The sequence below is a fragment of the Giraffa tippelskirchi genome, chromosome X (assembly GCF_054371585.1).
Source record: "Giraffa tippelskirchi isolate mGirTip1 chromosome X, T2T-mGirTip1v1.2.pri, whole genome shotgun sequence".
Lineage (NCBI taxonomy): Eukaryota > Metazoa > Chordata > Mammalia > Artiodactyla > Giraffidae > Giraffa > Giraffa tippelskirchi.
This window is the reverse complement of record NC_137289.1, coordinates 92942307-92953867: the sequence shown is the minus strand read 5'-3', so window position 1 is coordinate 92953867 and position 11561 is coordinate 92942307. Positions and strand designations below refer to the sequence as shown.

General features: G+C 42.2%; 1 protein-coding gene across 1 annotated transcript; it reads left to right on the top strand.

The window, feature by feature from the left end:
• Window positions 1-363: 363 nt before the first annotated feature.
• LOC145535692 (germ cell-less protein-like 1) lies at window positions 364-1869 on the top strand. The gene has a single exon (XM_081564070.1). The coding sequence runs from the start codon at window positions 364-366 to the stop codon at window positions 1867-1869; it is 1506 nt and encodes a 501-aa protein (XP_081420196.1).
• The last annotated feature ends 9692 nt before the right edge of the window (window positions 1870-11561 follow it).

Below are 11561 nucleotides of genomic sequence, written 5' to 3'. Positions count from 1 at the left end.
CAAAAAAAGGAGTGATCACTAATTATTTCAAATGGGGAAGAGGAAATTATGTTCTTAAAATTAATGGGGAAAATTCATACACAAACTCCTCTGTTCCACCATTATCCTATGAAGGGAGCCCCAGAGCAATCATCCCTGGAGGGAAAGATACACAGAGTGGAATTCCTGGTACAGCGTGCACTTATCCCGTGATGGGGAGGGGAAAGGGGCGGGGCAAGCCTAGTGGGTGTGGCTTTGTGTGGCGTCCTTGATGATGTCAGAATAAACATCAACGGTACCCAGCAACACCTTGGGTTGAGCCAGTGCCAGTGGCAGTTATGTCTGGTGAAGAAGTTTGCCCTTTGCACCCCTGAGGTAAAAGCCATGGGAGCACTAAGCAGTCATATGCCCTGGCATAGAGTGGGGCGTGCCCCAGAGGAGCCAGGTGCCCCTGAGGGGGAGGAGGAGGCTGAGGAGGTAGCAGTGGTAGTGATAGAGGAAGGGGAGGAGAGCAAAGAGGCCAGACCCACCACTAGTCAAGGGCACCACAAGCGGAAGACAGGCCCAGGAGGGCAGCTCACAAAAGCACCCCACAGGAAGCGAGCAAAAGACAGTTTATGGTCCGTTTATGAGACACTTTTTCTGAGAGGAGAAGGGAGTGACGTGCGGATCTGTGCCCTGGGGGAGGAGTGGAACTTGCACAAGGTCTACTTGTGCCAGTCAAGATACTTTGCTAGCATGTTCAGTGGTGCTTGGCGTGAGACAACCATGAATACTGTAGAGTTGCAGATGCCTGATGATAACATTGATTGTGAGGCACTGCACGAGGTTTTAGGTTCCCTGTACCGAGACTCTGTGCTCATCCCACCCGGTCGAGTGGTCCCCATGCTGGCCACAGCCAGCATGCTGCAGCTGGACAAGCTGATTCAGCAGTGCGGAGACATCATGAAGGAGACGGTCAGTGATCAGACTGTGTGCAGCTACTACTACTCTGCTGAGAGCTACGGACTCCAGAACATCAGGGCCATGTGTTTTCGGTGGCTGCTGGACAACCTGATGACCCAGAAGAGTGAGGAGTTATTGAGAGAAGTTAGCCTGGATCTCATGAAAGAGGTCATTGCGTCTTCAGAGCTCTTCGTGATGGAGGTAGAGATGGACGTGTACACCACGCTGAAGAAGTGGATGTTCCTGCAACTGCAGCCAACATGGAGAGGCCCCCGCAGAGACCTACTGCCCAACGCCGACTCGTGGTTTGCCGGGTCCAGGCAGGAGTCAGAGGGCACCCCTTTCCTGGAGACCGAGCAGGGCAGAGCCTTCGTGCCAGTGTTCCAGCAGCTGCGGCTTGCCTACATAATCTACGACCTGCCGTCAGCACGCACCATCGACCAGGATGCGCTGATCCCTGCCACGTGGCTGACCCCAGTATACAAAGAGCAGTGGCTTGCCCTCCTCCGGGCTGAGCAGACCAGAGAGCTCGGGCCCGTGGATGTCTACGTGTCCAACCTCCAGAGGACCAGCATGCGGTGCGGGGTCCAGCTCCTCAGGGATGAGCAGTGCAGCTGGCGGTGGGCAGGCTTCAACTTCGACTGGGACTTGGTGGTGTGCTATGCCAACCGGCGCATCATTTTCAAGCGCAGCGTGCTGAACAAGTCTTACGATCTTGGGGTCAGATTATGCTGGCAGAGAAAGGTCGCATTCCGCCTGTGCCTGGCCTCCTTGGACAGGGCTGGAAGAGCCATTTTCCGGAAGGAGACAGAATACCAGGTGCTTTCCCTGAGAAGGGATCAAGAGCTAGAGGTAGTGAATCTGGGGAACGAAGATGTGGTTTTCCCCATATATGTGACCTGTAATTTCCTGTACCTCCTCAGAGAGGGGCGTTTGCCTGAGTGAGGACCCCTGAAAAAAAATCTCAGAGAGGTGGGCAGCTCTTCTCCTGGGGTCAGGAGCGACCAGCTTTGTCCAGATGCCAGCTTCTTCTGTGGGACCAACCGGATTTGCCCAACTCTGTCAGAGTCTTTGTTGAACTGTAGCTCATAATACTTGAGATTGTTTACCTGAGCCTATGAAGAGGAGAAATTTTAAGGCCCTCCCCCCCCAACATCTTTAGAACTTATTTGTGCTGTTAATGTGGCAACCTGTCCTCCTGGTTTACCATCCATCAATGCCCCCTCCCATCATTTCTGCAAAGACAAAGACCAGTTGACTTTAGAGAGAAACTGTGAGCCTACCTACTCTACTTCTGTTAGTGAAACTCTTTTTAAAATATGCATTTCCTTTAGCTTGATTAAATGAATGCTAAAGAAACAGTTTGGTTTCTCTTTCAGTTCACGTGTTTAGAGCCGCTCTGCCCCACTCATTACCACCACTACAGCTAGCTTCGTTTGGATTGCTTCCCTTTCCCCATTTCCCTCCACTGAGTGTAGTACTTGGTTTCCATGGTCTCTCACTATGTGAACACACCCAGGCTACAGTGATGATCTTCTCTTTATTGGTTGTTCCTCAATATTCTTAGGTTAGTTGACTTTATATCATATCTTGATGTTAGTTAGACTTTAACTTTCCTAGCATTTTAACCCTAGAAAGACATTTCAAATCTTATACAACCCTATATTGGGGGTGTAGTGGAAGGCAGCTGATTGATTCTATGAGGATATGTCCGTAATAGATAGTTTTTCTGTGGCATGCAGTCATGAATTATATATGCACCAGAATGCACTCTTTAAGCACGTCGATGGCCTTTGCCCTTCAGAAACATTTGGCATTTGAATTGTAATTAGAAAGACTCTTTCCCGCTTAAAAACAGGTCTTGTAACCTCTGGAAAGGAATGCTTTTGAATTATAATGGGAACTATTTGGCATCTGGAAGTGGGATCAAAAGACAAGAAGTCCATACTAGTAATCAAAAGGGTAAGATAAAAAGTGTTTTTGTCACAAAAAGTGAAGGACACTAGTCACCGTTTGAATTTGTTGGTTTCTGATTACTGCTAACTTGCAAATTGTCACCATCCCATTCCTTCCCTCAATGTCATTTTGAGGTCAAAGAATGGAAAACTCTATTTAAGAATCCATACAAATAATAAATACATGCTTGGAAAGAGTGTGATGAATTAATACAAGATGAACAAATAAAAAAATAGTCACCAGATTTAATGTTTTACTTAGTTGAAATCAAAATTTTCCTTACCGGTGGTTTATGTTTCTCTTCCCAATTAGATTTTATCCGTTGTCATTCAGTGAACAAATTGCTTTTGACTTTATTCATTCATTCATTCCTTTATACTCTTTCAGGAGATTTGAAAGGCTTCATTATCCCAAACCCATATACTAGTATTAGAGTAATATTTACATGACAGTTAGTTATATGAAATGGTTCAATCAGGAAGCTGCTGTTGCATCCTTCGATGCTGCTGCTGCTGCTGTTTGCCCTTAATTTTGCATCCCCCTACCCTTTCTCGTGTTCTCTTATATTCCGTATACCTAACCAACTACAAACAATAGACTTAATTTTATTTATCTTTTTAAATAACTGGGGAGATGGATGAAACTGGAACCCATTATACAGAGTGAAGTAAGCCAGAAAGAAAAACACCAATACAGTATACTAATGCATATATATGGAATTTGAAAGATGGTAACGATAACCCTATAAGCGAGACAGAATAAGAGACACAGATGCATAGAACAGTCTTATGGACTCTGAGGGAGAAGGTGAGGGTGGGACGTTCTGGGAGAATAGCATTGAAACATGTGTATTATCATATGTGAAACAGAACACCATTCCAGGTTCGATGCATGAGACAAATGCTCAGGGCTGGGGCATTGGGATGACCCAGAGGGATGGGATGGGGAGGGAGGTGGGAGGGGGGTCCAGGAAGAGGAACACGTGTAAACTCATGGCTGATTCATGTCAATGTATGGCAAAAACTACTACAATATTGTAAAGTAATTAGCCCCCAACTAAAATAAATAAATTTATTAAAAAAATAAAAATAAAAATAAATAACCGGGGAGAAGTGTAAGTCATGATTCAGTTGAAAGGTAAAAATTATTATATATTTTTTTTGGTAAAAATTTTACTTTCTTTATATAAACTCTCTAAGCAATTTGAAATTACTTTTTCTTGAGCTGAATGCCAAGATACTATTTCATCTAAACAGAGGTATCCTCACTTGGGAAATTCAGAGACTACTTAGCTACAAATGTACCTTGACTGAAAGATCTGCTTTTATTTTCCTACCCAACTAGTTTTAAATCTTTAAATTGCTTGTTGCTGTTTACAGTAGAAAGATGTTCAATAATGTACAAACAGTGACAGCTGAAATACACTAATTTAAACATTTACACTCTCATAAACCCTGACTGTTGTCATTTGCCAGTTTGGGCAATTTATCTAATACCTGTCTCTATTTTTTCACTTTTTTTTTCCTTTTCTTTTTGACTGCTCAGGATGAGGAAGAAAGCTTTTCCCAAGTTGATACTCATTTTGTTAGCCTCTTCGTAAAGGCATGGGGAGATGCGGAGGCAGGACAAAATGTATAGTCATGATAACACCACAGGAAACCATCAAAATAAATAACAGCAAACTAAACGCCACACTAAAGGAGATGTACCCCTATGGGATACCACGTGGTCCTTGACAATGATGAGGATTTATCCCTGTCTCTGTCTTTCCCTCTCTGTATGTCTGCCGCTCTCTCTGTCATCCCCTATCTCTGTCTCTATTATGTCTGTCTGCATCTCTGTCTAATTTCTATCTACCTCTGTCTTTGTCTACCTCAGTCTCTGTCTCAGACTGCCTATCTTTGTCACTCTCTGCCTCTGTCTTACTGCCCGTATCTTTCTGTTTCTGACAATCTGTTTGTGTCTGGGTCTCGTATGTTTCCGTCTCTGTCTCTGTATTTCTCCAATGCTTCTGTATCTGTCTGTATCTGCATCTCTCCGTGTCTCTTTCTCCATCTGTCTGTCTTTGTCTGTCCCGAAGTGTCTCTGTCTCCCCCCCCACCCCCCACCTTGTTTCTCTCTGACTCTCTCTCTCCATCACTGTCTCTATGCCTATTGTCTCTCTTTCAGTGTGCCTCTGTCTTTCTCTGTCTCTCAGTCTGTCTCTGTCTTTCTGTGTCAATCAGCCTCTGCCTGTCTCCCTGTCTCTGTCTGCAACCATCATTCTTTGCCTTAGTTTGAATGTGTGTCTGTTTTTCCCTGTCTGTGCCTGGCTTCCTCTGCCTCCCTGTCCCTGTCTCCATCTATTTCTACCTCTCTCTGTCTGCCCCTTTCTGTGTATCCCTTTCTACCTGTCTCTTTTGGGGGAGGAGGTATAAGATCTGAGTCTGTCCATCTGTTGGGCTTTCTCAGCCTGCCTGACCAGCTATCTCTCTTTTTTCTGTCAAGCTGTCCTGTCTCTGGCTCTTTCTGCATCTGGCTCTGTTGCATCTTTTGATAGTCTATCTCTGCTTCTGCCTGTCTTAAGGAGACAGGAATGAAATGTTATTACAATTTTGGTAGACAAACTCTCTTCTGTCATCTTCCCTTCCAGTGGTGTCCTGCAGATAGATGCTGTAAGAAGATAAAGTTTAGCATTCGTGTTCAAAGACACAAGAGACTTAAATAAACAATGATTTATGAAGGAGAAAGCAGTGCCCCAGGGATGTAAGTGGGATGGACACAGACAGCAGACCAGTGTAAATTATGCTACTGTGGAAAGGGTCTATATATAAACAGCACAAAGATGACATTGGAATTTTAATGAAAGATAAATCATGTGCTGGAAAAAGAAAACCATCTTTTTAAGAGGAAAATAAAAATAAGAGGGAGTGTCCAGCCACAAGGTCTACAGGAAGGCGCTTGCCAAGTCTCAGCCACAGAATTTGGACATGAAACTGCCTGATGAGAGTTAAAATAGCAAAATCCACCTATTTTATATAAGCACATCACATAAGTTTAATCATGCAATTAAACTTAAACTTTTGAGTTAGGGTCAGCAAACACACACACACACACACACACACACACACACACACACACACATTGAAATAAGTGGATTGAAGCAAGATCCAAGGTTCTTATGTCATCACCTGTTCAGCTAGTAACATGACTCCTAAGACATTCATATATATATACATTTATATCTTATGAGCCCGCATGAGGTTCCACCCTTTTCTTGTCCACTCAGCTACCTGGGTCTTGATGCCCTTCCCTTTTTTCAAGATAAATCTCTTGAAGGGGGTGTGTCATCTGCCCCCTTTTCTAAGGTTTACTTACTTGACTCCAGGCACCATCTATATGTCATAGACTCTCAAATTCATAGCCCATGCACAGACCTCTTTTTTGAATCCAGACCTATAGCCAACAGTCTGCCCCACCACTTGAAAATCTCAAAGGTGGTGCGATCTACAAAGGAACAAAATAGACCTTATGGTCCAGGCAACCAATTTTAATGTAAATGTAGCTTCCTTCCTCATTTGAGTAAATAAATAGAAAGACACTGATGCTGGTAAGGAGATAATAACCAGGATGTTAGCTGAAACTTATACTTCCTCAAGTGTTTGTGTTTCAGAAGTAAAATTTGTCTATTCATGACATTCTAAAGAAAGGTGGCAATTTTTTTTCTAGTAGGCAAGAGAACTGAAATTTACCTCATTTATTTAGACAATAGCCAATTGATATATGAACAGTCTTTGGGAATGATTTGTTCTAACAGTGCAGGGAAGTTTGGTTTAGTCTGTGAACACATTTTCCATTTCAATTGCTATGATTAGATTCTGAGATCAGACACCAAAGGATAAATTTCACTCCATATTGTAGCAAAACTCAACTATCAAACTTGGTTTAAAGACTAGCAGGGTAATAAGATGCAATGGAAGGAACAAAAACTATCTGGGCAAATTCAAGGTAAGATTTGAATACCCAAAAGATCCTTAATTCTCTGAGAAGTATTCATCACATAAACACACTGCATTACATTGGTGATGTCTGTCAGTTATTTAAAAAAAATAAAAATAATACATGGTGATGGCAAAAATAGGAATCTACAAGCAGCTGATGGTTTTGATTAGCATGTTTTCAGTACATGGGATTTTATGAAGAATGGTGACTCTGAGTGAATTAAAATCGTCCAAGCAGTCACGAAGAGCGTGTTTTGGGTGAAGGCAAGTGGCTGAGTACGGTCCACCACAGGTGAGGAGACTTCCTGTAGAGGTATATTCTTAAAAATGGTAGCCCCTAGTCACATGTGATTATTTAAATTGATTAAAATTAAATAAAATTGAAAATTCAGCCTCACTAGCAGCATTTGAAGTGCTCAACAGCTACATGTAAACCTGTGGCTACTATGTGCAGCGCAGATATGGAACATTTCTATCAGCGCAGAGAATTCTGTTAGATAGTGCTGTTCTATAATCAGTCATTCCAAGTAAAATTTACATTTCTTTCTACTTCTGAATACATAGGTCGCCTGGATAACCTATATGGGGGTGGGTGATGTTTGTGGGGAAGGGGAGGAGTTAGAAAAACGGACATACAGAATGGTCACATTTGGATTTACAGGGTCTCATCACGGTCTTATTCATCTCATTGTGCTTACTGAGATGTTATGGAGGCTGGGGACAGGGCTTGAAGAAGGTTGGTAGCCACCCAACGGGACCGTTTGTTCTGAAACCCTGTGCTTTGGAATTTGAAGAATTTGGGTCTTATCTTCTGTGGCCCATACAGCATCTGACCTGGTGGTCAGGCCATCATGTCAAACTCATTGTCCAAAACTCAACCTTTGCTTTCTTTCTCCCATTCCACTATCATGAATATCTATTTTCAATATATTTTATGGTTGGTCTTTTACTGTTCATATTGTTAATATCTCCACCAGTATACCAGCCCTCTTCTCAGTCTCTAGGCCTTGAAATTGCTGGTTGAAAGGATACAAAATAAATATCTTCATAAACTGAAAATTACATTAGAAATAATAGCATGTGGGGTTATTGTAGTAAATACATTTGAGTCTTCTGTTATGCTTTGTCATCAAGTTTAACATGATATATTTTGATGCCTCCCAGCTAAAGACCAGCAAGAACACATTTGTAGTTGAACAATTTGAGTTTATTCTTCTTTGCAGTGAAGGAGAACACACACAGTGAAGGAACTGTGGGCCATACAAGTACTCGGCTGATAGAAAAGAGATGTTAAAAGATTTGGGCTTGGGACTTCTCTGCTGGTCTGGTGGTTGAGACTTTGCCTTCCAAAGTAGGTGGTGTGGGTTCACTCCCTGGTTGGGAAACTAAGGTCTCACATGTCTTGTGGCCAAAAACCAAAACATAAAAAAAAAAAAAAAACAGAAGCAATATGGTAACAAATTCAATAAAGACTAAATAAAGGGACCACATCAAAAAAAAATTAAAGAAAAAAAGAGGTGGCTTCCCTGGTGGCTTAGATGGTAAAGCGTCTGCCTACAATCCAGGAGACCCAGGTTCAATCCCTGGGTTGGGAAGATCCCCTGGAGAAGGAAATGGCAACCCACTCCAGTACTCTTGCCTGGAAAATCCCATGGATGGAGGAGCCTGGTGGGCTACAGTCCATGCGGTCGCAAAGAGTCGGACACGACTGAGCGACTTCACTTTCTGTTTTAGGTGATTTGGGTGAGGTTTTAAAGAAGCAGAGTTTTGATCTGGATTGGATACTGTCAGGAAGACAGGGTATTCCTATGACAGTATCTTAATAAACCTTTTGTATAGAGTGAATAGATTAGAGTGAGGTTAAAGCTGCAATTGCTGAAAACAAACAAAGAAACAAAGAAAGCAAAAGGGAAAACAAAACCCCCAAACTAGCAGTCACTCATAATAGCTAGGAGAGGGATATATGGTGATTTGTACAGTGATTTTGCTTTTGTCTGTGCTTAGAAAAAAAAATCATGAAGTGGCCTTTGTTTTATCTCACTTTATCATGATCTCAGAGTGAGGAGATCTCATGATCTCATCTGAAGTTGGCATTACCTGACATTGTTTTCAATGTTTAATGGGAGAATAACATGTCCTAGCCTGGATGTCAAGAGATATTTTTTAGTACCCTCTTTTGGCCACAAGCCATTAATCCATGTTATCTAGATTATCAACATTGCTCTGATTTTGATGATCAGGAATTTGTTTAGAGAATGTAGTCTGTAGTAGGACATGGGTTGGTCTCTCCTGCTCCTTTTGCAGTAGAATGCATCATTGAATACTCTGGTGTGACATGGGCTGTGCAATAGCATTTAAGACTCCAGACAGGATGCATTGACCAACTGCAAAACAAGTAATCAAAGAAAACACAATGATTATTAGTCCTTGAAACAAGGCTTGAAGGCAGGGGCCTGGATTATAAAAACCAGGCAATGAATCCAGCTGGGTTCACCATTGAGCACCACATGACTTTTGTCAGAATCAAAGACAAGTTTTGAACCACCTTTGCTAGCTATTATTTTCCCTAATGTGAGCATAGCAAGTCACAAAGCCTATATGAATAGGGAGTCAGTTATTCCTCGTGTGTGTGTGTGTGTTAGTCGCTTAGTCATGTCTGACTCTTTGCAACCCCATGGACTACAGTCCACGAGGCTTCTCTGTCCATGGGATTCTCCAGGCAAGAATACTGGAGTGGGTTGCCATTCCCTTCTCCAGGGGATCTTCCCGACCCAGGGATTGAACACGTGTCTCCTGCATTGCAGGCAGATTCTTTACCATCTGAGCCACCAGAGAAGCTCTTCCTGGTGAGTTTTTAAAAGAAATTGGTTTGACTGTTACTGGATAATCCTCTCTCCCTAACCCCTCCCCCCACCCACACCCATTTCTGGGAAACAAGATCTGCTGGAATGTTTAGTTTAACATATCACAAAGTCTCTAGCAGTTATCCTGAACACACAAGATAAGTTAGCATATGCCATAAGGGTGTTATATAAGATGTTACATAACAAATAGTACCTCATTGTGGCACGGCCTCTATCAGAAGAATAAGCATCATTTATCACAACTAGAGAAAGCCTTGTGTTCCTCAAGGTAAGTGATGTATTTAGCAGAACTTCCCTCGTGTGGCTCAGCTGGTAAAGAATCCACCTGCAGTGCAGGAGACCTGGGTTAGACCCCTGGGTTGGGAAGATCCCCTGGAGAAGGGAAAGGCTACCCACTCCAGTATCCTGGCCTGAAGAATTCCATGGACTATAGTCCATGGGGTCGCAAAGAGTCAGACACGACTGAGTGACTTTCACTTTCACTTTCAATCAGTTTCACAAAGCAGGCTGACTATCATGAACAAATGGAATACCATGAGCAAATTTGACTATCAGGGTCAGGGTGGCCCCAATAATGGAGCCTACTCTTGATGGAGTAGAACTTGCCGATAGGATTATAATGACCTCTGCAGGAGTATTTTGCTAAGATGAGGTCAGTTCAGTTCAGTTCAGTTGCTCAGTTGTGTCCGACTCTTTGCGACCCCATGAACCTCAGCACGCCAGGCCTCCCTGTCCAGTTTTTAACGTCTGGAGGTTGGATTAATGCTGTAAGGGAAACTGACAAATAGCACTTGTTTCTTTTGTCAGCAGGGTGTGGTGGGGAATATCAGATGTTTTTTCTTAAGTGGCAGAAAGAGACCACAGGAGTTAAAAAAATAATGCAATAAAAATAAGGGAAGCTCATAGTAATGTGCTGGAAGACATCAGAATGTAATGGTAGGCAATATTATTAGTAAAGGGGGAGCAAAAGTTCCTAGGGAATCAGAAAATTAATGTTATTCTGTTGTCTTGTGGAGGAATCTGTCCACTTTTTGAAGTCAGTGACACCTGGAAGGCTGCTAAGAATCCTCAATTTAAGGTCTTCAGATGGAGTGGATACCCAGTATACAGGGGGATGTGATGAGGAACAACTCAAGGATCAACATTCTGGAGTTTTCCTGATGTTAGTTGTTAATAGTACCTGGTAAACTTTTTTCTTTCTTCCTTTTTTTTAACCTAGGCTCAAGGGCAGATTTTTCTGATGCTTATTTCATAAGGCCGAGGAGTCTCCAGGTTGCAGATCATGTAAAGGTTGTTTAGGTGAATGTTTGGGAGATTTGCTCATATCTGTGTGATAAAGCTGGAAGTGTTGTATGAGTGCTTTCAAGTAATTAATCTTATCAGCTTGTAAAAATGGTAGAATCCAAAATTGGGGATGAGATTCCCAAGTATATGGGCTGGCCTCGTGTGAATTAATAAGTAGATAAAGTATGAGTCCCAAATGGGGTTGATCTTACAGACATTACAGTTAATGGTAATATTTGAGGCCGTGGAAAACTGTTCAAGGGCTTTACCAACTTTAGTTTTAGCATTCCATATTTACGATGGAATAAATTTGCAATATAGAAATGATCAGTCTATTTCTGTTTGATGTAATTTTGATAGATTGAGAAAATTATTTCATCTAAATTTTAAAATTAAGTAATTCAGATTAATTTGGTATGCTACTTTACAAAAACATCTACCATATTCATAATGATTACTTCTTCTTTTTCCTAATATCTTCTACTTCTCTCTCTCTCTCTCAATAACTGTCACTGTACACTTATCAGTTTTGGTCCATTGCTCCAAATTTTTG